Genomic DNA, 27,303 nt, shown 5'->3' on the forward strand with positions numbered 1-27,303 from the left:
TTTTTCTCTTAGTCTTGGTTAATAAACCATCTGTCTTCCTACAAAGGTGAATAGTCACCTATGATCCCTTCTCCAGTTCTAGACACATAGTACAAAAATCCTGAGAAGATGCTGATGGCTCTCAATTCCCACAGACTTTGATGAGATTTGAGGGGATTCAGGATGTCACAGGAGGCTCTCAGCAGCCTACAGGCTCCTCCCGCTACACCTGTCCAAAGTAGGGTGACCAGATGTCCCGATTTTATAGGGACAGTCCCAATATTCAGGGCTTTGTTTTATATAAGCACCTATTACCCCCCACCCCGTCCCGATTTTTCATACTTGCTAGTTGGTCACCCTAGTCCAAATACACACAGGCACTTATACACGCACTACCACATCACACACATTCCTAAAACTACAAGTCAGCCTCTGAAGCAACTCACCAGTAATTCAGCACACATCCTGCCTCCATTCTCCAAAGCTAGACCTGCCTAGTTTCTCTTCCATATGTTTCTCCTAAAGCAACAGCACAAGTGTCTATAAATGAAGAGCCTTTAAAGTAAAATAAATTGACCTCTACAGGCCCCAAAAGTCCTGGGAAATGAGATGAACAGAAGAAGCCAGACCCTCAGCTGGTGGGAAAAGGTGCTGAACTCACTGGGGCCCAGACCTAAGGGTGTGGCCTAAATTCTGCAGCAAGGTTCTTTCTTTGCTGTCTATAAAATTCCTTTGCTGAAAAATTCAAAGAACAGTCATTACAAATAAATAAATAAATAAATAAGAATGAAAAGAGACAAGTTACAAGCCCAAGACCGGGGTGATTATCAATAAGCCGAAGAGCACTTGGTGCCAGCAACGGACTGAGCCTTGTATTCTCACAGACAAGCAACTCCGGCCCCTGGCACCACAGCCAGGGTCAGGAGCTGTGGCTGCATGGGTGCCAGATGAAGGGGGTGACTGTGTAAAGAGCAGCTGTGGGGGGCGGGGGGAGGAAAGAGGAGGTGGGCAGGAGAGGGGAGTGAGGAGCTGCTTCTGTCTGAGCACCCTTGCAACGGCAAAGCTGCCTGTAGAAGGCTGGCTTCCTTGCAGGGAGGGAATCTGCAGGGGGTGTTATTTGCTACCACCAACTAGCTGTGTCCATTGCTAATGCCAGCAGAGAGAAGCAATTGGGATGGGGAGACAGAGAGAGAGAGAGAGAGGTTCACTGTGTAGATAAATATAGTAACATACATAGCTAAATCTATGCAGATGGGCTGGATAATAGGAGTGATCTAATTGGCTAGTCATAGAATCATAGAAATGTTGGTCTGGAAGGGACCTTGAGAGGTCATCAAATCCAGCCACCTGCAGTTAGTCAGGACCAAGTAAACTGAGACCATCCCTGACAGGAGTTTGTCCAACCTGTTCCACAACCTCCCTTGGAAGCCTATTCCAGAGTTTAACTACCCTGACAGAATTTCCTAAAAATCTGACCTAAATATCCCTTCCTGCAGATTAAACCCATTATTTCTTGTCATTCCTCCAGTGCACATGGAGAACAAATGAGTACAGTTTTCTTCATAACAGACCATGATTTAAAAATTGTCAGTTATGTAGAATCCACCACACCCTTTGTTAAGTTGGTCCAATGCTTAATTACTCTCACTGATAATCACTTACACCAGTTTGAATTTGTCTAGCTTCAACTTCCAGCCATTGGATCATGTTATACTTTTGTCTGCTAGATTGAAGGGCCCATTATTAAATATTTGTTCCCTGTGTAGGTACTTACAGACTGTGATCAAGTCACCCCTTAACCTTTCCTTTACTAAGCTAAATAATTGAGCTCCTTGAGTTTATCACTATAAGGCATGTTTTCTAACCGTTTAATCATTCTCGTGGCTCTTCTCTGAACCCTCTCCAATTTATCAACATCCTTCTTGAATTTGTGGGCACCACACAAGGTGTTTCAGCAGTGGTCACATCAATGCTAGCTAGATACAGAGGTAAAGTAAGTTCTCTGCTCCTACTCTAGATTCCTCTGTTTATGTATCCAAGGATTACATTAGCCCTTTTAGCCACAGCTTCACACTGGGAACTCATATTCAGCCGATTATCCACCAAATCTTTTTCAGAGTCATGGCTACCCAGGACAGGGCCCCCCATCCTGTAAGTATGGCTAGGGTGACCAGATAGCATGTGTGAAAAATTGGGACCAGGGACAGGGGTTAATAGGCATCTATGTAAGAAAAAGCCCTGAATATTGGTATTGTCCCTATCAAATCAGGACAACTGGTCTCCCTAAATATGGCATACATTCTTTGTTCCTAGATATAAATATTTTCGTTTAGCCATATTAAAATACATATTGTTTGCTTGTGCCCAGTTTACCAAGTGATTACATTCCCAGGCTCTCCCCTGAACCTTTAGAGTCTTCCAGTAAATTTACACACACACACACACATACACACACTCAATTCTATACATACAGGCTGATTTTTTTTCAGGAGCCTATGGGAGTTGGGTGCCCAACTCCAATTGAAAATCAGTGGATTTAGAAAGTCTGAGTCCTTTATGTCCTTGGTGAATGCATTTCCACAGTTCATTGCCATGAAAACCCTAGATGGGCTAGAAATCTATGCCTGGATGTTTAGAAGCTCTCTCTTGATGTGTTAAAATGCTTTGGCAATGTCTTATCACTTACATTGAAAACCCCTGAGGGTGGGATGAGACATTTTCTGTCTGCAAAACCCTGGTTCTGCAATCAAATAAAATCATAAATAAACCCCAGTAATCCCAGTGGCTTCTGGAGCAATGGGGAAGAATGGCGTGGCCCTCATATCTACCTCACTGCTTCCCAAGCTGTGGGCTGTGCATCTCCAGTTGGCTGTCCATGGGGGTTGGGAGCTTGTTTGCTTTCTCTGTGTCAAGTCTTCTGCTGGGGTAGATTTGCTCAGCCATCTACAACCAACCACAGATTCCAGAAACTCCCAGTAAGGCACTGTCCCAGTTATACAGCTCTATAGAAACTGTCACAGGGTGCACCTGAAGAGCAGCGGTCATGAATGGCTGAATGTGGGGTTGAAGGAGGAGAATTGGTTGAGAATGCGTATTCTGCTGTGATTTAATAAATAAATTAATTAATAAATAAACAGATAAATAAAATAATAATAATGGGCTACTTTAGTTTTAGCAACTTTTTTTAAATGGTGTCTTCCGGGCTGGGACTTGAAAAGGCCTGTTTGAGTTGGGGTTTAGTAACAGAGAAGGCTCTGGCAGACCCTCCCCACCGGAGCTGCTGTGCAATGTACCATACCTACAAATGCACACACATGCTGAGCACAGGGCAACTCTCAGCTATTGCTTTAATGGCTCGTGCACTGGGGAACAAGAATGTCACCCCCTAACACTCCCCTATCTCCAGACACAAGGCTTCCCCTTTCCTCCTGTCTCCTCCCACCGCCTGATGTACTTTACAGTGACTGACTGCCAGTGGCATTCAACCAAGCTAGCAGAGAAAAGCTATGTCTACCCTGCAATAAAAGACCCATAGCATGGCTGTGGCTGGCCCGGGTCAGCTGACTTGGGTTCGCAGGGCTCAAGCTGCAGGACTATAAAATTGCAGGGTAGATGTTCAGGCTTGGGCTGGAGCCCAAAGTCTGAGAGCCTGCAAAGGGGAAGGGTCTCAGAGACCAGGCTCCAGCCCACACCTGAGGGTATGTCTATACTGCAATTAAACACCCGCGGCTGGCATGTGTCAGTTGACTAGGACTCACGAGGCTCGGGCTGTGGGGCTGCAAAATTGCAGTTTAGACATTCAGGCTTGGGCTGAAGTCCAGGCTCTGGGATTCTGCCCTATTGTGAGGTCTCAGACCCAGACTCCAGTCTGAGCCCAAATGTCTACACTGCAATTTTACAGCCCAGTAGCCCAAGCCCTACAAGCCTGAGTCAGCTGACACGGGCCAGCCGCGGGTGTTTAATTGCAGTGTAGACATACCCTGAATGTCTACATGGCAATTTTCAACCCTGCTGTCTGAACCCACAGGCCTGAGTCAGCTGACCTGGTTTCTGATACTCGGTGCTGCAGGTTTTTTATCGCATCACAGACATACCCTAAGAGAGAGTGAGAGAATATTGTGCTAATGAGCCACAGAACATTGCAAAACATATGATGGGAATAAAGGAAAGGAAAAGATCAGGCCACTTTTCAAACAAATGCAATGACAGAGAGTGAGGTGGACAGGACTACTGACTGCATCTGCAAAGCATTCGAGGGAACTTTCCAGCTGTTGACTGCTGCTGTGGGGACATAATTAAACGCAACTGAAAATCGATGACCTGTAACTTGTTCCAGCAATGCCAAATGACATACACACATTTTCCCCCACTCACCCCCAGTGCAACCACAAACATCTGTTTTATTGCTCCCAATATCAAAAGTCACAGGGATCTCACCTGAAAACCTGCCCTACCCTGCCATTCACTCATACGCCATCATCTCCTCCCTTGCTCTCCCCACACTGTTTTCAAAGTTCAGGGCCTCTTTGGCAAGGACAGCCCAGGCTGTGTGTCTGATGGAAAACAGCAGGAAAAAGCAGACATCCCCCTGTAAAGCATCCTTTGCCTGAAATCCCTTCAGACTTTCATAGCTTAGAGGAAATGCAGGACTTGATAATGAGTCATGTGCTCCTCTGGGAAACTGGAATGATTTCAGAAGAAGAGGAAAAATGTTTAAATCGGATCGAGTAGAAGGCCAAACTCAATCCTAAAGGGGGCAACTCCAGAGACAGGACACACTGTCCATGCAATGCGACCATCCACATTGGAACTGGAACGTAATGATGGCTCAGAGGCCTAAGGAGTGTTCTGGAAAAGACACAGCTCCTCTATTGGAATGGGTTTACTTCAGCTACCATGGTGACTGGTATGGTATGGGACGGTGTGGCAGGGCCTGGCATGGTATGGGTAGATGCATGGATAGATAAATACTGATCCCCTAACTGATACTGCATTTGTCTATATCGCTGAACTATCTTTGCACTCGGTATGATTGGCATGATTTGTTCTGGGATTGAAATAGTGAAGGGTGCATTAGCAGAGCTGTAGAAGAACCCCAGAACTGGAATCACAGGGATGCCAATGGTGAAAGCTGATATGCATCAGCAGAGCAGTGGGCGGGGTCCTATGGCTGTGGAAGTTGCAGGCCAGGTGAACTGGCAGATCCAGGATTACAGATCACTCCTGAAGAAGGCTCTCACTGGCAAGACACACTCAGCCATTCTCACACACGCTGTCACAACACCCCTCTACATAAACACACTAACCTCACTCCCAACACACAGAAACTCTGAAGCAACCTCACACGTCTGGTGCACCCATTGATACAGTCACCAAACACACTGACACAAATTCCCATCCTGACAGAGCCTCATGTACACACACTGAGGGCCTGATTCACATTTACACTCAGACTTTTTTGCACCACGCTGACAGCCTAAGGGGGCCTTCACGTGAGTGCTTGAGTCATGCTGGAACGCTCAGGAATGCCATGACGACACCTTTTTGGGCGGCCAGAACAGCGTTCCAATACCTTTGCTGGGTCAGGGCCAAGCGGCTCTTTTCCCTCCCCAGCTGCAGAGGGTCCCCTGACCCAGCAGGTGCCGGTACTGGACCCAGGGGCATCGCTCAGTGGTGGGTCAGTGAGGAAGGAGCTGGGGATGCTGCAGGAAGAACTGTAGAGGGGAATATGGGAGCCCCCCCGTGAAAAGCAGGAGATGGGCACAGTTAATGAGGTGGTAGGGACAGGACAGGCTCTGCGGGGAGTCAGCCTCTTCTCCCCTGCGCCTCCCCCAGCTTTCCCTATCTTCTTCCCAGCTCCCCCTGCTCCCCTGCCAGGCCTCCTGGTACCCTGCATTCTGGCACTTCCTTTTCTAGCACTTTTTAATGTGGATTCAAATGTAGTTTACTGACAGTGCAGTATAAAGAGATCCTAATGAGAATCAGGCACACGTTGCCCTCCCTATACAAAGCTGATAGACCCTTCCATGCCCCGTGCCCCACACTCCCTGCCACAGCCTTACATATGTCCTGTCACTTGTGCTTGCACACACACAGAGCATCCTCTCCTTCCTCTTCATACTCATATGTGCTTTGCGATTACTCCAGCATTCAGGCTATAAGAAACTGCCAGCCTTCATCCTCCAGGAACTCACATCCTTCCCTTTCCAGTCAATGAGAAAATGACAGTGCAAGAAAAAAAATGGTCACCACCAATGGGATCGTCTCAAGTCTGGGGTACAAACTTCTCCGTCATGTTGCATAGCTACTTTACAGCAGGTGTATAAGACGACTGAATCCCCTTTGCAGAGCACAAACACAGTCTGATGTTGGCAGAGAGTGAGTTTTATGGGGATGCAAGTTTCTGGTGCGTGAAGCAGCCAAAGTTTTATGGGGATGCAGGTTTCTGGTTGGTGAAGCAGCCAGAAAAGTGGATGGAACATAGATTTTCCCCCCTGCCTGACTGAGCCCGACACCCCATTTGTCACACAATACGTGACTCTGGTGTGTTGTTAGATCCTGGGCTGCTCCTGGGTGCCTATGTAGTGATTGTGGCCAGGAGTGCTCGTTTTCTGCTAAGTCTGGCGAGAAAGGTGCAACCTTTCCTCCTATGCAAGGATGTTGCCACGGTTGTCACCGCTTGGACATTTGATTGGTGTCATGTATTCTACAGGCAACCACATCTTGAGACTACCGAGACATGGAGGTTAGTGCAGCACAACATAGCCTGCTTATTAAATGGAGTTGCACACGGTGGGAGCAATTAAATTAGTAAGCTGGTCAATAAGCAATAAGTAGAATTCAACATGTTTGTTTTAACCAATATTGCTTGGCACCTGGTCCTACTGACACAGCTGAAATAAGTCCAGTAAAGGGGCTCCAGCCAGAGCTCTCTCACTATAAACAGAGGGGGTTTCTAGCAGGGTGTTCTCCGTGAGAGGTCCTGGAGCTTGGAACTCCCCTCTTGGTCTGCCAGAGCCTGGTCTTCCTAACCTACTGGGCATGAAGAAAAGGCTGTGGTTTTTCTTGGGCTTTGAGGTTAGGGGCTGGGAGTCAGTAGGGTTTGGCAGTTACTGATTTATGCATGGGCAGCCCTTCACATTCTATTGTATTGCATATTTAAATCTATGGGATAGGCACTCGTAGCATAGGAAGTACTTCAGTGGAGATTTACAGAAACAGAGCTCCCTCCAGGGCTTGTCAACCGCTCTCATCAGCCACCTCAATCAGAGGGGGCTGCCTGAGAGTGACATGAGGTGCTGCTTCCACCACACTCCCCGCCTTGTCTTCTTCACCAGGAAGGAAAGGACCATGTTTCATCCCCAAATTTGAACCCCATGTATTGATGCCCCCTGACACCACTAGGCCAATTTGTTTACTTGCTTTCATCAAAATTGGAATTAAAAAAAATCAACCTCCACAGTCATTCAGCACCAGCCCTACTGGTCTAAAATACCACCCATGAGGAGAAGCCCACAAATGCGGGGTCTCACAATTTCGGGACTTGGCAATGTAAACCTGTGTTCTCTGTGACCCAGGCAGGTGTCCTCCCCACTGATTCCCAGGCAGGTGCTCTGTGCTCAGGTACACTCCAAACTACTTTAACCCCTGACTACACTTCACACAGACTGAGACACTTCAATTCCCTGTCCGTCCTCCCCACCCTAACGGCTCAGTAAAACCCATCATTCAATATGGAAGCAAAATCTGTCCTTCCCAGATGTTATGGGCATCCCAGATCCCTGACCCAAAGTCCAGAAGTCACAGAGATATGGTGTAGTCTAGTAGAGTGAGCACAGGGCTGAGGACCAGGCATACCAGAATTCTAAACCCAGCGCTGCCACTGTCTTATTATGAGGCCTTGGGAACATCACTTAAAGTCTCTGTAAAATAGAAATAAATAATAATACTACCCACTGACCTACCTCATCAAGGTGTTGTGAGGATTAGTTAATTATGGTTTGTAAAAGGCGACTGCAATATTAAGTAAATTGTGTTACAGTCATGCTCCTGAGGTGCACACAGAGAGCCTGAAGATGAAAAGAATCCCATTTCCTCCCAAACGATTCAGTTTACATGAGAGAGATTAAGAATGGCAATGCAGCAGTGGTCGCCACATTCTATCCTATTCAGGCTCTTATATTCCACTAATCGCTGTGTTATCTGACTGCCTACATGTTGGCCTACGGAGCCTATACACCAGGGGTGGCCAAACTTATTGGCCCTCTGAACCGCATACAACAATCTTCAGAAGTTTGAGAGCCAGAGCACACGTGCCAGGAGCCGGGGCTTGGGGCTTCAGCCCCACTCCCGTTGAAGCTCCAAGCCCTGGCAGGTGAACCCTGCAGGGCTGAAGCCCCGAGCCCTCCTTCCCACTGGACAGAAGCTCCTATCCCCCTGCTCCACAGTGCAAGGCAGAGGTCCCAAGCTCTCCCTGCCCCACCCACCCAGTCTGGTAGGCGGAGAATGGGGTGGCGGGGGGGGGCACTTGTGAGCCTCACTTTAATGGTAAAAGAGCCACATGTGGCTTGCAGTTAGACCACAGTTAGGCCATCCCTGCTATACACCATTGCTTGGAAAATGAGAGTGTCACATAGGGCTTGCCATGTCCAATCAGACCACTGGTCTGGCTATTTCAGCACCCAGAGCTGGCTGTTAGACTGAGAGGAGGGGACTCTAAAGATCACATACACACTTTCAATGTAAAATGTTTCTAATAAGCTAGGGACATGTCCCAAGAATCTTCTTACCAACTTTCCCCCCAACTTCTGAGGCCAGTCTTTTGCATAGTGGGGTTGATAATGGTGGCTAGCAGTTGACTGCACTTAGAGGGAGAAGGCAAATCATTTTGCAGGCCTGCTTCAAAATATTAAGACCTTCTCTGCCAGCATTCTGTATTTGGAATCCATCAGTGCAAAATGCTTCACAGGAAGGTTAAAAAAAAAGGCCATAATGCACCTGGCTAAATGCCCTTCACTCCCAGCGTCAAGCCTTAAACACATGACCATCCCTTCTATCCATGGAAGTAGAGAACACCACAGACATTACTACAGTAGTTTCAATCACATTGTGGGCAAGGCCAGAAGATGTCTGAGGTTATGTTCTTGAGCCACCAAAAGTTATCTATACTGCCAAAAATCAGGTACCTAATTCACCACCAGTGCAACTCCATCAGCAATAGTACGGGTGAAAGCTAACGTACAGACAGATCTAAGACATATTTACCACTGTTGTTGCCCTAGTGGGTTAGACCAAAAGTGCTGGTGGTAAAAATATCTGAGCCCTGTCTACACTGAAACATTTCTACCACCTGTGAGATGTCTATATTTCTGCTAACACTGTTCATTGTGTTGCCTTATCCTTCCAACCACACACAGTCTATTTGTCTGATGTGGCCACCCGATATGTCCTTTCTGATGTGACATTATGAGCTATTTGGGAAAGATACTTGCCTTCTTTGTGTACGTTACCTAGCCCAATTACCTTTGATTTACGTCCTTAGCTGCTATTGTAATACACATAACAAATAGTAATAATAATTGTGAAGCTGCATCAGTGGTGAATTATGCTTCCATTTTTTCATAGTGTAGATGCACCTTCAGGAGACACACAGGAGAGGCTATCGCTGGTATCAAGAATAAAGCACAGCAAACCAGATCTGAGCTGACCCATAAATGTGCACATATTGTGCTACCCACTGGGGGGGCGGGGGGTTTCTACCTTTCAAAGGAAAGTAAGACAGAAAAGAAATCAGACAGACAGCATCCTTGGAATATATGTAGGAATATATAATCATGCTCTCTCTCTCTCTCTCACACACACACACCATAATTTATCTCTTCCTCCTCCTGTTTGACATTATCCTCTGTTCTAGTATCATAATCTGTTGCTACGGAAACAACTATGATGTCACAAAGAGAGGATTATAGATGTCTTGAACAGGAAGAAAAGGTACATTATAATGGGAGAGAAAAAGACACCTACAAATAGCTGCTGAGTAGGAGACATTCCAGGAACAGCAAATGTGAAAAGGAAAATAAACAAACAAGTGGCATTGATGTCGCTGTAACTGGGAATAGAATTTGGGCCATCATTTTCAAAATAAAAAGGTGTTTACAGTTTTTACCCCAAGAAGCAAAAAGCATCTGTGCAAAGCTGTTTAAGCATTTTCAAAACTTAGTTTTTCTCAGAAATTCTTTGCAAGTTTCCTTGTGGAGGATATTCTCTCAGACTCACTGATTGAGGCTGGGTCTCCCTCACATCACTACACTGTGTGTGTTCCAGAACTCCCATCAAAAGTGCTGGCATAATGCACCTGTAACAATATGGCTGATCAGTAGGGATCTTGTTGGTTGGCTGCCATCTTATGGGTCCTTTTGATCTTTAATCAGAAATAAATAGAGAAGCTCCGAACTTGTTTCCAAGTCACTGATGACTCAGAAGAAAATGCTCTTAAATACCTATGGGTCAATGTCCTAACAGATAAAGCACAAGGTGGGGTGTTAGTTGGTGTCTGCTACCAACTGCTAAATCACACTAGGGAACAGGATGACCAGCTCCTTTGACACCTATCTATAATGTGTAGGGAAAAACGTGCTACCCTGAGGGACTTCAATATGAGTGACATATCCTGGAGATCTCATGCACCCAGTACTAAAACATCCTTTCTGAACATTATAGAGGAGAATTTCCTAACTCAAAAAGTGTTGCAGCCAATACAGGGGAATTCCATATTAGACCTTGTCTTGACAGATAAAGAGGAACTGGTCACAGAACTAGAAATTAATAGTAATTTAGGTACAAGTGACTCATAGACTTAAGACAAGAAGGGACCATCATGGTAATCTAGTCTTACTTTCTGCACATTGCAGGCCACAGAACCTCACCCACCCACCCACCCCTGTAGTAGGCCCAAAACCTCTTGTTGAGTTACTGAAGTCCTCAAATCTTGATTTAAAGACTTCAAATTCCAAAGAATCCACCATTTATTCTAGTTCAAACCAACCAATGACCTTGACTTGTGCAAGCAGAATATAGTTCAGACCAGGGATATATATCCTTGGTGCTTTAAAAGGGCCAATTTCACTCAGCTGAAAACAACGATGAGCCAATCATCTGGCAGGAAGATTTTTAACAGAAAAAAAATGTAAATGATAATCGGGACTTGTTTAAGAACTTTACTTTACTAGATGCCCAAAAAGCCACAATTGAGGAAGAAAGCCATATTGGTTAAAAAACCAACATGGTTTAGTGGGCAAGTGAAGGCAGCTGTAAAAAAATAAAATATTTATATATACAACAAACAAGAAATAGGAAGTTGATAGTAATGAATATAAATAAGAAGCTAGGAATTATAGAAAATTGATAAGGGAAGAAAAAGGACACAAGAAGAAATCTATGTCCAGCAGTGTTAAGGACAATAAGAAGTTTTTAAAATATACTAGGAACAAAAAGAATCCTAACAGTGGTATTGGTCCTTTACTATACATAGAAATGGCAGAATTACCAATAATAATGCCAAAAAGGCACAAGTGTTCAATAAATATTTATGTTCTGTATTTTGGGGGGAGAAACAAGGGATGTACTCATATTATATGCTAACACTCTTTCCAGTCTACTAGTATCTCAGGAGGATTTTAAACAGCAGCTACTAAAGTAGGACATTTTTAAGTCAGCAGGTCCAGATAAGTTGTTTTTAAAAAGCTGTCTGAGGAGCTCGCTGGACCATTAACGTTGATTTTCAATAAGTCTCGAAGCACCAGGGAAGTTCCAGAAGACTGGAAGAAAGCTAACATTGTGCCAGTATTTAAAAAGTGTAAATGGAACGACCAGATAATTATAGACCTGTCAGTCTGACATTGATCCTGGGAAAGATAATGGAGCGGCTGGGACTTGATTAATAAAGAATTAAAGGAGGGTAATATAATTAATGCAAATCAACATGGGTTTATGGAAAATAGATCCTGTCAAACTAACTTGATATCTTTTTGTTGATGAGATTACAAGTTTGATTGATAATGGTATGGTGTTGATGTAATAGACTTGGATGTCTGTAAGGCATTTGACTTGGTACCACATGACATTTTGACTGAAAAGCTAGAAAGGTATAAAATTAACATGGATCACATTACATGGATTAAAAGCTGGCTAAATGATTGGTCTCAAAATGTAACTGTAAATGAGGAATCATCATCAAACAAGTGTGTTTTTACTGGGATGCTGCAGGGATCGGTTCTTGGCCCTGTGCTATTTAACATTTTCATTAATGACCAGGAAGAAAACATGAAATCATCACTGATAAAGTTTACAGATGACACAAAAACTGGGGGAGTGATAAATAATGAAGATGACTGGGGATACAGAGCAATCTGAATTGCTTGGAGCAAGCTGGATGCAATCTAACAATATGTATTTTTCTATGGTCAAATGTAAATGTGTATATCGAGGAACAAAGAATGTAGGTCATACTAAAGGATATGGGGGCTCTATCCTGGGAAGCTGTGACTCTCAAAAAGATCTGGGGATCATGAGGGACAATAAGCTGAGCATGAGCTCCCCGTGTGATGGCCAAAAGGGTAAATGCAATTCTTGGATACATAAACAGGAGAATCTTGAATACAAGTAAAGGGGTTATTTCACCTCTATAGTTGGCACGGTGCGACCGCTGCTGGAATACTGTGTCCAGTTCTGGTGCCCACAATTCAAGAAGGATGTTGAGAAATTGGAGACGGTTCAGAGAAGAGCCACAAAAATGATTACAGCAGTGATACTCAGACTTCAGTCGTTCAGGAGCCAAATTAGCAATCAACATTATCCAAAAGAGCCACAGTAGTGTGAATGCATTGTTTTGTTTACTATAGTACTATATATTCACATTTCAACAGTATGAGAGGGGAAATATATTATTCTCACAGCAAAATGACTGACAAAATGACTGACCAAGTATTATTATTTTATCAACTGCAATTGGTTAATAACATAGTAAAAGCATCTGATTGGTTAATAACTTAGATTGGTTAATAATTAAATCACACAGTGTTTTAATATCATGTGCTGCAAAGAGCCGCAGGGGACACATTTAAGAGCCACTTGTGGCTTGCAAGCCTCACTCTGAGTATCACTGGATTAAAGGATTAGAAAACATGCCTCGGAATGATCTACTCAAGGAGCGCAATTTATTTAGTTTAGCAAAGAAAAGGTTAAGGGATAATTTGATTACAGTCTATAAGTATCTACATGGGGAACAAATATTTAATAATGAGCTCTTCAATCTAATAGAGAAATGTGTAACATGATCCAATGGCTGGAAGTTGAAGCTAGACAAATTCAGACTGGAAATAAGGCATAAGTTTTTAACAATGGGAGCAATTAACCATTGGAACAATTTACCAAGGGATGTGGTGGATTTTCCATCACTAACCATTTTTAAACCAAGATTGGATGTTTTTTTCTAAAAGATCTGCTCTAGGAATTATTTTGAGGAAATTCCATGGCCTGTGTTTTACAGGAAATCAGACTAGATGAATAGAGTGGTTACTTCTAGCGTTGGAATCTATGAAAAAAACAAGTGGATTACATCCAATAGCAATAAACTCACTAACCTAAAATGATAAGCAAGAAGGACTCTTTCCTGTCCTCCTAGGCAAGCATAAAAGCAAAGCCTCATTGATACAATGGCAAATACATTGGTACAGCTGATCTGATGTTAGAGAAAAGAGAACGTTGGGACCAATGCTGTCAAGCCATCCAGCTTTCATGCCAGGCACACCTATTTACTAAGTCACACACACACTGGATGCACCTTTAGATTTTTATACATTTCAATCACCTGGCCTGATCGTGAGAATGGGGCAGACAGACGGAAAGGAGAGATTATGTGACAGCCACATGCCGCATTATGCGCAGACATAAAATTGCAGAAAATTTCAGCACTCAGGGATTGTAGGGGTCTTCCGGTGGGTCTATTTGAATTGCTTCTGTGTTTGAGCCCTCGATTTGGAGTGGCTGATAATGGTGATGGGGGAACCCCAAGAATTTCAGTGTTAGGAATCAGATCAATTAAACCTCCAAAAATTCTAATACTTCACCAGAGTTTACCCAGATTATATGAACTTCTTAATCATGTGGAATTGGACTGGGAATCTCCCGTGAATGGAATTTCTCAGGCAATAGCATCCCTTTTGCTTCCATTCCCAGCTAGAGCCAGGAAGTGCCTGGAAGTACAAAGATGAAAAATAACGGAACAGGGAAGTTGCTAAATGAACTTTGTTCAAGTTTTGGACCAAGGTTTGGCTCCTATTTTACATTAACCTATTTGCCTTTCCCTTGTTTTCCAGGATCAGGAGAGCACAGTGGGAAACAAAGCTGATATTTTGATGGGGGGTGAAATTTGGGCATGAGCCACTGTGTCCCTATGAAGTTGTCAGTCTTTAGAGGAGTTCAGTGAGGAGCTATGCATTGTGGAAATGTTATTCCAGATGACCAAGCCTTGCTAATCCCCTTAAGTGTAAAGACTGTAATGAACAGGAAACATTGCTGCCCTCCTGAGTTTTCTGGGATTGCCAAGCTTCCTGGAATATCATTGGGTCTGACAGAACATCATCACCTTGTGGTGTGACTATTTTATCACATTTTAAATGTGGCAGCCTTAAGTGATCTCTTTACCCTTTCTTCTTCTAGAGGTAGTTGTCAATGCAGACACTGGAAACTGAGCAGGGAAGAGAAAGGGGCGTGATTAAAAGCAGTGCTCAACTTTTCTAATCAAATAGCCCGTTCAGTGGAACCTGACAGACACTGCTACATTATCAAACTGCTGGGGAGACCTTAAAAATACTGTAGTACATTCTGTAGTCCGCAACTCAGCAAAACTCCCACTGTCTTCAGAATTCAGTCTATGGAGCCTGATTCTAAACTCACTTACAGCAGTGTTATACCTGTGTGGCTCCATTAGTTTAAGTGGCATTACTGCTGACCAGAATCAAGCCAAGAACTGGCTAGAGAAGCTTGGGCATGGGGAAGTTCACAGTGCTGCTGCTCATTTTGTACCCACATTGTAGATAAGTAGAGGACTTCATTCTCCAGGGCTGACATTCCTCCACTGGCTTGAAATTCACCTGGATTCGTCAGCCAGTTTATAAAATACTTTGAACATGCAAAGAACTACACAAGTGCACGGTGGGAATTTATTATTAATTATTATTATTATACCAATAGACAGTAGGGTTTATTTATTCTTTTTAACCCTGACTTTTGATTCTCTAAGGTTATACGTGTGAATCCGGAAATGTCCCTCACACCATGCTATGGGAACATGGGGAGCTCATTTACTTCAGTGTGACTCCACTAGCGTGAATGGAATTACTCTTAGTTCAGGTCCCCGTTCAGAAAAGCATCCGTATTCAGGAATGGCGCTTAACCCCATGCTCAAGAGCGTTCATGAATCGGAGCCTTACCCTGGTGTGAGAGGAGAATCGGGCTCACTCTCTCCACCGGTCAGCTGTAAATGTTCACAGGAAATAAAGTGACTTTGCTTTTTTTATGCTATATACACACAAACTGAGCAGCTGCTGACTTGGAGGAACGTTATCATTTGGGTCTGAATGTAGATTTTTAGAACGGTTAAAAAAGTGAAATAATTTTTAGGCCAACAGTTCCAAAAGAGGATGCCTAAAGTTAGGCTCCTAAATCCATATTTAGGTATATAAATAAGTAAGAGACCCTTTTTTCTAATTAGGGTTTACATCTCTCTTTTGGTTATGCAGCAATGTTTGTAGCTGGACTGGTCCTTAATAAAGAGGTGGATAAAGTAAATAAATCTTCCACTAGAGCAACAAATAAAAGACAGCAATGATAATAGTAATACACTGAACTTACAGAATACAAATTCCCGAGTGAGGGTGAGTAGTCCATTTACAAATGGACTAACTAAGGCACAGAGTCTAGGTCAATGGGACTGTTCATGTGCTTAAAGCGTGACACATATGTAAGTACTTTCCTGAATTAAGGCCATAGATTAAGGGTGGGATTTTCAAAACACACAGTCTTGGCCTAACTCTACTGCACAGAAACCTATTGATTTCAATAGGACCAGAGTAAGGCCAACACCGAGTGCTTTTGGAAAATCCTACTCTAACAGTCAGGTCCAAAGTCACGCACCAAACCAGCTCCCCAGACACCTGCTCTTACCACTGGTCTGTGCTACACCATCCTGAAGTGAAATAGTCTCTGCCAGTCTGAACACAGGGATGCTGTACTCACATCTGAACTACAGTTTTCAGTAATTGTAAGAATGGAGGGCTCTGCAAATTTCTCACGTGGGGGACCACTTTGTGAGACACAGGGACCCTCTCAAGGACTCACCTCCAGTCCCAACACCCCAATCCTATAATGGCTTGGCTCTCAAAAACCTTCACTCTGGAGATCACCAGAGAGGTTCTCCAAAGCTACCATATGCCAACGGTTGAAAACCAACATTGTGTGGTGGCCCAAACTTATAAACTGGGGTAACTAAAAGCAGGCACCTAGATCCAAGCCTAGTCTCCAAGTGGCCTGATTTGCAGAGGTGATGAGTGTTCAAAATACCCATGGAAGTTAATTAGGGTTGTGGATACTCACCACCTCTGAAAATCAGGGCAATCATTGAGATGCCTAAAATAATGAATAATAATACTACTCAGCTCTTATATAGTATTTTTTATTCATGCTCTCAAAGAGCTTTACAAAGGAGGTCACTATCTTTATCCCCATTTTAAAGATGGGGAAACTGAGGCACTGGGAGGGACGGTGACTTGCCCAAGTTAAACTTTTAGGCACCTAAGCCCCTATTCTGCAAACTGACCATGATTTTCAAATTTGGGCCTGATGCTGCATACACTTATGGATGTGCTTAACTCTCTACATGCACGGTGAGGAATCCAACTGAAGTCAATGGGGTTTGTCACTTGTGTTAACTTAAGCCGATGTGTAAGCCCATGCAGGAGCCAGCCCAAGCCTGAAGTGTGGCCAGTATGCATATTCCTGCATTCTGAGTGGCTGTTCCCCTCAGAACACATTGTCTATCTGCCCGCACTATCCTAGCCCTTACAGGGTTTCTTCCATTTCAGAAAATAAAACAACATCTCTCACCCATTTCATCTCAATAATATTTAATCATTAGACATTTCAGTATGATAACAATAATAATTATAACTGGAGGGGATTTTCTGTTATCTTGGAAACAACCACCTCTTGAGCTAATAAAAACCTGTGCCTTTGGTCCCAGCACTGATTTAGCTCAGGTGATGGTTATTACCTCATAAACAGGAAGCTCCATTCAGTTATTATCCCAGCTCACAGAGTTTTGGGGCAAAGCCCTTCACAAAGTGCCAAAGGTTAATCCATTAAAATGATCACATGTTGCCTCTGTAAAGTGCCTGTCCCAGAAGCTCTGGGAAAACACTAGCCAGTTAAATAGGATCTGACCTTAGACATGTTCAGGGTCAGAATTTCATGCCTCCAACAACCTGATCCTGCGAAGAGCTCCCTGGGGGCAAACCTTTCTGCCACCATGAAGCCCCATCAATGTCCCTGTAGTGGCTAGGTAGAATTTACAGAAAATACAGATATTAATTCTATAAGCCACCCACACATAAAACTACTGACGCTGCTGCTAATAATAGACTGTAAATTGCAACAAAGTTGTCAAAGATAAGTAATAAGCAAAGCACAACAGCATCACACCAAAACAAGAGGTAATAATCATTCTAAAAATAAAGGTTAAAGCAAACTAACACCCCTTTATGCTGTGCTCTGAAGGCTGCCAATCTCAGGTGCTGGTGAGCCACCCAGGAAAGGGCAGGTGAAATTCACTTCTATGCAGAAGGCTGCACAAAGTCTGTGCACCACTTAAGTCCAGCTTATGCACCCTTAAAATAGGGCTTGAGTGGGACTTCAGTGGTGCATAGGCTTTTTGCTTGACCTCTGCACAGGGCAGAATTTCACCCAGCAAAAGTATCACAACTGATTTGAGCAGAAAGGTCGATACAGGGTGAGGCGCCATCCTCTCTCAGAGTCATGGGACCAGGTGCTCCACTGGTGTGACTCAGGATAGCTCTGCTGCAGCCAGGGGAACTTCATCAGCTAACGCCAACTCCGAAACTGGACAACTTATTTTTAATGCCAGTGAGGACAGTTATGCTCATCTAGTCTGACCTCCTGCATAACACAGGCCATAGAACCTCACTCAGTGATTCCTGCATTTAGCCCAATAAGTTCTCCACTCTCCATTAAGATTAAAGCGACTCAAATCCACCCAGGTGCTGAACGTTAGTTTTAGTTGCCTTTCTATTTTTATTCTGCTCGGTCTATTTTATTTCCTTCATTTTACCCTTTCAGTTCTAAAAAGGAAAAAGAACAGGAAAGGCTGGAGAACAGGCATGTGGCAGGTGAAATCCTGACTCTACTGAAGTCAATGACAAAACTCTCCTCGATGTCACCGGGGCCAGGATTTCATCCTATGTATTTACTTATTATGCACGGTCTGGCTCACAAGAGCTGCTACTTGGGCCAGCAGTTTAGTATCGTCACGCAGAGCACGCACCGAAGTATTCAGAAAGGTCTTTGTACATAGCTCACTTAAACAGAGATGTATTGGAATCATTTAATAAATCTTTTAATGTGTCACATTTTCTAACAACATGTTTTTGTAAAAGAGCTCTGTGCTTTCAAACCCGTACCGCTGGGAAAGATATCTTCTCACATATTCCATCGTCCGTTTTGGTGGTGGTGGTGGGTGTAGGGGGGGTATGTGTGTTACAATAGTAATCCATTGACAGCGCAAGAGTCAAACAATAGGAACAGAGGAGCTGTTACGTACTACAGCACTGAGCCAGCACCTCTACAATTATGCTTCCATCAGTGGCTTAAATGTACCTGATGCTCGGGAGGAAGGCTCAAGAGAGCCTGTGATATGCAGACTATCATTTCGGGAAGGAAAGACCAGAACCACACACTCTCCTTTTACGATTAGATTCATATTCTACATGCAAGTAAGTGCAAGTTTCCATCCTTGCCCTATAACGTGTCAGGGAACTCTGAAGAACTCTCATGACTATCAGGGAGGACAGCATAGCCATGAAACCCCCGCCCCCCCTCCCCAAAAAAAACAGTCCAACCCACAAACCTATTTTAATGCAAAATTCAACCCCCCTTGTACCTTATGTGGACTCTTGAGAGTTGGGATATTGCAGATTTTCCAGCTTTAAGGATTGGGATGTTTTAATAGGCTGCAAAGTTTTGCTGTGGGACCTTCCCTGCTGCAAGACTGTTATAGATGGCTCCAAACAGGCCTTCTTTATAGGTTGTTGGGTTTTTTTTCAATCACCCAAGTGCCTTGAAGCAGCTGACGTGAGAGTGCAGTAACTGTTAAACTCCGGCTAAAAGCCTCGATGCGTCACCATGAATCTAGAGAAGAATCCAGTATGCTGGCTCCCACCAGGCTGATGTCCATTAGACTCAATCTTCCTGTAATATTTCAATTGGAGATGGTGCCATGCACTTTTGCAGAAAGAAGGCTTAATGAAACATTTACAGAAATGAGCTCAGTTTTCCACAAAGGAGATAAGGTAAAAATCATGTTCACACTGCCCTATAGACACCGTTAATTATTCTCTCCTCAGATCAAGGGGGTGAGTGTGACAGTAAGCTAAATGTCCCTCTTCTGGAGACCTGGGGGACATCATAAATGAACATGATCTTGGAAGATTCATCCTACCCCACAGTGGATTTTAGTCCACTTCACAAAATCACTGCATAATCCAACCTGATTAGTAGACTCTGTTGCAGAGAAGCTCAGGACGGGGACAGCAGGCACTGTGATGTAGGACAGGCCTAAAGTGCACTGGACTAGCTGTGTAAGGAGTCCAGCGCTGCAATAGCAGGGAACTGATTTGGTCAGGATTAAAATGCATTGGCAGTGTTACCATCTGTGGGGCCCCAAATCTAGACTAGCAGGGAAGTGAGGCAGGTAAAGATTCGGATGCCCTTACGCAGCTGGGAAGTATGGAGCCCAGGACAGGAACAGCAGGTCAGGATGGAGGTGCAATGTCAGAGCAGGGTGGGCACCTACTTGCCTCTAGCAATTTCTGTTAGCATCTCGCTGCCACAAGCCTCACATCCAACCATGACCATGAGCATTGCAAAAGAAAGGCTTTCCAAATAGAGACACTTCTTTTCCCTTGAAAGGGCAAAGCCTGCTCCTAACAGTTCTTCATTCAGTGGCAAGTTTCTTTTCTAAACCAGACCTTAACCGTCCAGCAGAGGGCGAGTTCAGGAGGTGTTTAAAGAGAAACATTATTTCATTTCATTTCAACACCCCAGACAGTTCCAGCACTGACTGTAGCCCCTTTTTACAGATACAGTTTAATAATAAATGTCCCTCATTGTTTTGCACACTCTCTTTTTTCAGCAGATCTCTTGCATTTGCCTTTCATTAGTCACACTGCAGAAAAAAATAATGGCTACATTAAACCTATGCTCTTCAGGATCAGGGAAGAAAGAACTGGAATAATACTTATTTGTGTTGCCTTCAAACAATCCCCTTTGTTTATTTTAGAGTTCAGACTATTTACAGGCCCCACAATTGTAAACCACCCTGAAGCATCCTAGCCATCAATAAAAACATCGGTAACTTTACACCGTCAGAAAAACTGGTTCCTTTAGAACACTCCAACTAATACTCGATTTTCTTCTCAGATAAGTTTTATCAGACGCACTACAGATAAAGTATTGCTTCCCGCATGCCTTTTCCCCTGCCAGACATTAAAATCTCCCTTGCTATAAATCGATCGTCAAGACATTTCTGAATAAAATAAAATAAACTGAGGATTTCTATCCAGTTTACATAAATGCTCTCTAACCAATTCTCAACCAGAAAAGGGGAGACGGGGACGGGGACAGGGACAGAAAGGAAGGACATAAATACAACGGTAGGTGATATAAATTAAGCCGGATTTATTTTTAAACAAGAGTCCTAAAAAGAGAGAGAGAGAGAGAGAGAGATTTAAAAACTGAAAAAAAAAAACTAAGTTCACTTTCAATTTTCACTGCAATCGCCGGTTGGATTTAACTAGAAACTGAAAGAACTGACAGTCTGCTGCTAGAATTTTTTCCTGACATATATGCCTAGATACGCTATTATTTTTTTAACCTAAAAATATAGTTGATCAGCAAAATCCCAAAGCAAATGCTTTCTGGAGTACAGGCTAAAGCAATAGGGTGTTCAGCCCTTGAATTTAAACTACATTTCATACAGAGAGAGAGAGAGAGAGAGAGAGAGAGAGCAATTACAGGGCAATCTTAGTCAATTTCATTGTTCGGCTCGGCACTGAAATGGACTTTTCCACCCATTTCCTTCGTGACCACGGACCGAAATAATCAAAATAAAATAAAATAAAATAAAATAAAGAGGGGGTGAGGAATTTTACAGACAATCATGGGTGGACAGAAGGAAGAAATGGAAAGCAAATTAAAACCAACCTCCATTCAAATACTAAGAATACTAATTTTTTAAAAGGCAGAGCCATACATTGAACCTCACAGCAGCGACAATGAGCTATGCTATAATGTTGATTTCAGATCTGTGGTCATTTTCTTTCTCTTTTTTGGTGGGAGGTGAGGGGTGCCTGGTGCCCAGAGATAGCCAAAGGACAGGGATGGGGAGGGGTGGAAGGAAATAAAAGACCCAGAGCTGCCTTACCTTCGTACATAGGGGCCATCGGTGCAAGAATGTGTTATTCATGGCAAAAAAAAATATATTAAAACATTTAAAAAATGAAGCGAGATCTCAGCCCCCCAAACTCAATACAAATCTGCCATCTTGAGCCTGTGTCTCTCCGTACAGTCGAAGCTGCCAGCCTCCTGCATCACCGCCTCACTTCATCAGGGGGGAGACAGAAAAATCCACCCTTGATCCTGTCCATCTAACAAAAACACCACCAGAAAAAGGAGCAGGGAGTGGAAGAGGTGTGGGGAGGGTCGATGCACAGTGGACAGGTCAAGGGTGGGGGGAGAGGTGATTAGAGGCCCCCCCCCAGATTTGGGACTTGGGGTCGGGGAGGGGGGACTCAGCCGATCCCCCTAGCTCTCAGCTCAACATGTCTGTGTGTGTTGGGGGTTTCTGCAAAAGTTGCATTGGAGGCGAGAGCGAGAGCGAGACAGAGACAGAGAGGGGGAGACGGGGAAAAAAAAGCAAAGGGAGTTTGCAAATAATCAAATACCGATGGCACTGATCGCAGTTTCCCAGAAGGAGAGAGAGAGAGAAACCCTCTACTGAGATTATGTGGGATCTTGTTTAACAACACATTTCAATCACGAGAAAAAAGGAACAGTCAACAGAAGTTGGTGAAACAGTTCTGTCTCCCTCTCTCTTTACAGAAAAGAAAAAAAAAAGGCAGCTGATTGAAGCTTTGCAATTCACTGGCTGTGGGGATCATATAATTTGAGCTGATGTTTTACAATAGCATGGAAAATTCCTACTCTCCCTCCTCCCCCCCCCAAAAAAAATCTTCTATTCCCTCTAGGCATTTCACAATCTGTTTCTCTGACAAAAGTTCCAGGGATTTTTAAGTCCATTCTTCCCATTTAAATCCAGTTTTTGCAGTGTAAATATTTAGAGGGTGCATTTAAAACAAACATACTTTGTTGCTTTCAGAATTATTCTTTTTAAAGAACCACATCAGGTAAGTGTTTACTTATGGAGACTGACAGCTTATGACCCTCCTCCTGTTTTCATTTTAACAGATCCATCTCTTTCCCCCAGTTATTGCTGGGGAAATGCCAGTCCTCAAAATCATTTATTATCAGCACATTGACATATGCTGTAGGTAAAGCCTTTATTTTCTAAGCATCTTTCATCCAGTGGTTCCTCAGTACTTCACAAAGAAAGGCAAATAACCATATGCCTATTATACCAATGGGGAAACTGAGGTAAAGAAAGGTTAAGTGACAGCAAATTCTATTGCAAAGGTGGAACCAAAAACTAGGACCCCGGTCGTCCAATAACCTCCACATGGGTCTGCCCACACAGAGCTCTTTGCAAGATCAGGGCCTAGGACCAGATCTTCACAAGCGCTCAACAGTTCCCATTTAGGCACCTAAATGAAGTGGCCAGAATTTTATAAGTGCTAAGAACCCAACGACTTCATTTAGGTGCCTAACTGGGAGTTGAATTCTTTTGACTATCTGGTCCTTAGTCTTCTGACGAGCAGTCTCCTACTCTAGGCCCTGGACACAATTTCCCCTTAATTACAGATTGTCATCATCCTCATTTCCTAAATCATGGTTCCCGTCTTCTTAATCCCATAATTCTCTTGTTATAATTGGAGGTCACTTGTCTGTCTAGCTCACTAATATTTATTACGTAAACTTGTTTCTGCATCCTGCTTCCTGACTAGAACACCAGCTAGTGGGGTGCATTTCAGGGCTGCTGAAGCAAACGTAGCTTCTGGAGAGTAGCAGAGGACAGAGGGAAGGGAAAAGAGTAGGGGTTAAGTGGGGATGGGTTCTTTTTCTGGCTCTGCATCTGCCTTGCTGTGTGACCTCAGGTAAGTCACCTCAGTCTGTGCCTCAGTTTTCACAGCTGTAAAAAGGGGATAATAGTCAGTGCTGTGTGAATGTGGAAATGATGTTTTCCCTTTTTTCATTTTGAGCTATATTGTGGCCCTTGATTTCCGCATGAATTTTAATTTTGCCAAAGCCAAAATGACACATGAACTTGAAAACTCAGGAGAATTTTGCTCAATTTTTTTTCAAAATTATGAAGTGGATTTCATTTTGACTGGATGTAGCAGAGCAGCCATCTTCAGGGCTTTCCCTTTGTGTGTCACTAGCTAGGTATGGAGAGTTTCAGCTATGCAGACGTGGATATTAAATGCATACACAGGCATTTAAAACCTCTTGCTTCAAGGCTTAAATCAATTTCTGACTATTGAGGTATAGGACAAGACCATCCTGGGATACAGATTATCCCACATCTGTAAAAGTCCCCCACCACATGTAGGCCACCCCTGTAGTAACATTGATCTCCTTCCCCACCTCACACAGAACCCCCTCTGGAAGTGTCTCTGTGGTTTCCAGGGGCAAGACGGGCTAGAGCACAACACTCTTTTCTGCATTGTTCCCCTGCTCTCCCCTTAGGAGACAGCAGAGCTCACACCTGTTTTACCTCCCTCTGGGTTCCTTCCAAACTGGGTACACCACAGAGGGACCTAGCCACTGTGGCTTCAGTCGCCCCTGCGGGATGGTTCCAGGCTCTGTATGGAAAAGTTTGCCCTTCCCTGCGGATGCCTGAGATTCATGGGCTTGGGAAGGGGTCCTGCCACTCATATTTGCAGGCCCTGAACCCTACCCACCAGAGAGGACCCTCCTAGTGTATTTCTCCTCTTTAGCCCCTTCCCAGAGGTCTTCCACAGGAGGCAGAAATCTAGTGTGTGTTAGGAAAGCACATCTGAATTTGTTGTATTACGTATTTTCATTTGTTGATTGCTTTGAATTTATCCTAAGCACCCCTGTGCTCTGGATACTTTTACAAATGGATAATACAAATAAAATATAGTATATACATAGACCCTCATGAACTGCCCAGACAATAGCATCATCAGTTTTGTCCAGCATGACTCACAGGCAATAGCAGGAGATACTTAGTCTGGGAGATGGTCTTGTTAGGGCACTGGACTGTGACTCAGAAGATCTGTTTCTGTTTCTGGCTCTACCATGCAAATTCTGGGTGACCTTGGGCAAATCACTCCATCTCTCTCTATGCCTCAAGTTTCCCAGTATTGGGGATAATCATATTTATGTGACTTATCTATTTCAACTGTAAGCCCTTAGGAACAGGGACTGTCTCTTCCTCTGCCTTTGCACTGCTTGGAGCCTCTGAGTACTACAATTGTACAAATAATAATAGGTTCCTAGTCTAAAGTATGGATACAATGTGTTTTTCTGCCCAGAAATGGCAAAAAAGCTACTGTAACATGTCTGTTGTTTTGGCGGGATAATCATTTTTAAACATGGTTGTAGGGTTTCATTCACATACATGGGGTCAGAACATGGTACATGGCGTGAGGCAAAGCCTGGTCACGTCAATGGAAAGATTCTCACTGACTTTAATGGCCCTTGGATGAGGCTAATAGCACAAACATAGCAGTAAAATAAGAGCAGGATGCAGCCGTTTGTGTTGTAGCTGGGCAGCAGACAACACCACTTTGCGTTCTGGGCTCACTTCCTGGTGGGGCCAGGTGGTGACCACGAATAGGCCCCTGGTAAGGTGTATGGAGGAGTGGTCAGCAATAATCTGTTCCTACTGGGGTATGATCTCAGCTGTCTGGAGCCATCTGAGAAACACCGCCAAAGCTCATCTCAGGGTGTGCACCGGGTTGAGTGACGCTCCCTGGCAGGAGGACAACTGTGAGTGCCAACCTGTGACAAAGGAGAAGTAGGGCTAGCAACTGTGGAAGCTCACTGCTGGCTGGGATATGTGTTGTTTCAGGTACAACAGAGATCTGTCTGTTACCATCACTGGCTCCTTGGCCATGAAGAGAGGACCATAGTCAAGTGGGAGAGGCTTGTCACAAAGTGCAGAAGGGCCATGTCAGACAAGGAGAGTGTTTATGCCCTCTAAGGGCTGTCCAGAGTGAGGATATGGGACCTGCTAGCTAGAGGAGTTATGGGAGAAGCCTGTGTTTTTGGAGCTGGAGGAACAGGGTGCTAGTCCTGGCTCCACATGTGCGTGTGTAATTTACCTAGTTCAGTAACTGAGTATTGTCTGCAGACATGGATAACTAGAGGGCCTCTGAGCAGCGGCTCAGGGGAGTGTTGCTCAAGTGGACACGGGGCCCTCTTCTACCCCTTTCAAACATTAATGCTGCTGTGGTGTGGGCTGCTCTTCCTTTGCCCCTCATTCAGGCTGTGGCACTGCAACCATGGGGTCTACATTAGCTGTAACCACTCAAGAAAGAGATCTTGGAGTCATTGTGGCTAGTTCTCTGAAAACATCCATTCAGTGTGCAGTGGCAGCCAAAAAAGCAAACAGAATGCTGGGAATCATTAAGAAAGGGATAGATAATAAGACAGAAAATATCATATTGCCTCTATATAAATCCATGGTACACCCACATCTTGAATACTGTGTGCAGATGTGGTCGCCCCATCTCAAAAAAGATATACTGGAATTGGAAAAGGTTCAGAAAAGGGCAACAAAAAATATTAGGGGTAAGGAACGGCTGCCGTACAAGTAGAGATTAATAAGACTGGGACTTTGCAGCTTGGAAAAGAGATGACTAAGGGGGGATATGATAGAGGTCTATAAATTCATGACTGGTGTAGAGAAAGAAAATAAGGAAGTGTTATTTACTTCTTCTCATAACACAAAAACTAAGAGCCACCAAATGAAATGAATAGGCAGCAGGTTTAAAACATACAAAAGGAAGTATTTTTTCACACAACGTAGAGTCAACCTGTGGAACTCCTTGCCAGAGGATGTTGTGAAGGCCAGGACTATAACAGGGTTCAAAAAAGAACTAGATAAATTCATGGAGGATAGGTCCATCAATGGCTATTAGCCAGGATGGGCGGGGATGGTGTCCCTAGCCTCTGTTTACCAGAAACTGGGAATGGGTGAGAGGGAATGGATCACTTGATGATTATATGTTCTGTCCGTTCCCTCTGGGGCACTTGGCACTGGCCACTGTCAGAAGACAGGATACTGGGCTAGGTGGACATTTGGTCTGACCCAGTACGGCCATTCTTACGTTCATTAATGGGTCTGACTTTCTCTGCTCACCACCAGGGCAAAGTTCATTCAGGGCATTTTCTTATTTCCTTTGGAAAGTTGCAGTTTTTAAAAAGCATTCCATTGTTGGAATGGAAACAATGTAAAATAATAATATGAGACAGGTGCTTTAAGCAAAAGGATCTGATTCTCATTTAGGATACGTCTACACTGAAAAAAAGGTGAGTTCTTAACTCACATTTCCTAACTGAAGTTCAAATAGCAGTGAAGTGGCAACTCAGGTTAGTGTAACCCACACACCTCCTGGGTGTGGTGTTCTGTCCCATCTAGTGGCACTGAGACCACTTAGAGAGAGAGAGAGAAAGAGATCAAATGAGTCTGCTCTACAGCATTAGCTAACAGCCAGTTGGCTTTCAGCTCATGTGGGAGAGGCTCATACACTGAGGTCCTAGATTCAATCCTGCCCCCTGACAACTAGGGAATGTCTGTGTTACATTAGCTACTCCAGCAGCCAAGGGTTG

At 44.0% G+C, this 27,303-nt stretch overlaps 1 protein-coding gene across 2 annotated transcripts in view; it reads right to left on the reverse strand.

The window, feature by feature from the left end:
* HIPK2 (homeodomain interacting protein kinase 2) overlaps positions 1-22,270 on the reverse strand; it is a 181,657-nt gene extending 159,387 nt beyond the window's left edge. Inside the window, exon 1 of one of the 2 annotated variants that reach the window (XM_073322961.2) lies at positions 21,752-22,270. In XM_073322961.2, coding sequence (XP_073179062.1) covers positions 21,752-21,770 — 19 coding nt within the window. In that variant the 5' untranslated portion in view covers positions 21,771-22,270. Of the gene's footprint in view, positions 1-19,210; positions 19,733-21,751 lie in introns of those variants that run through there. The other variant, XM_078850440.1, reaches the window with a different exon arrangement.
* Between the last annotated feature and the right edge of the window lie 5,033 nt (positions 22,271-27,303).

This window comes from Lepidochelys kempii, chromosome 1 (genome assembly GCF_965140285.1).
Source record: "Lepidochelys kempii isolate rLepKem1 chromosome 1, rLepKem1.hap1, whole genome shotgun sequence".
In the NCBI taxonomy this organism is placed as follows: domain Eukaryota; kingdom Metazoa; phylum Chordata; order Testudines; family Cheloniidae; genus Lepidochelys; species Lepidochelys kempii.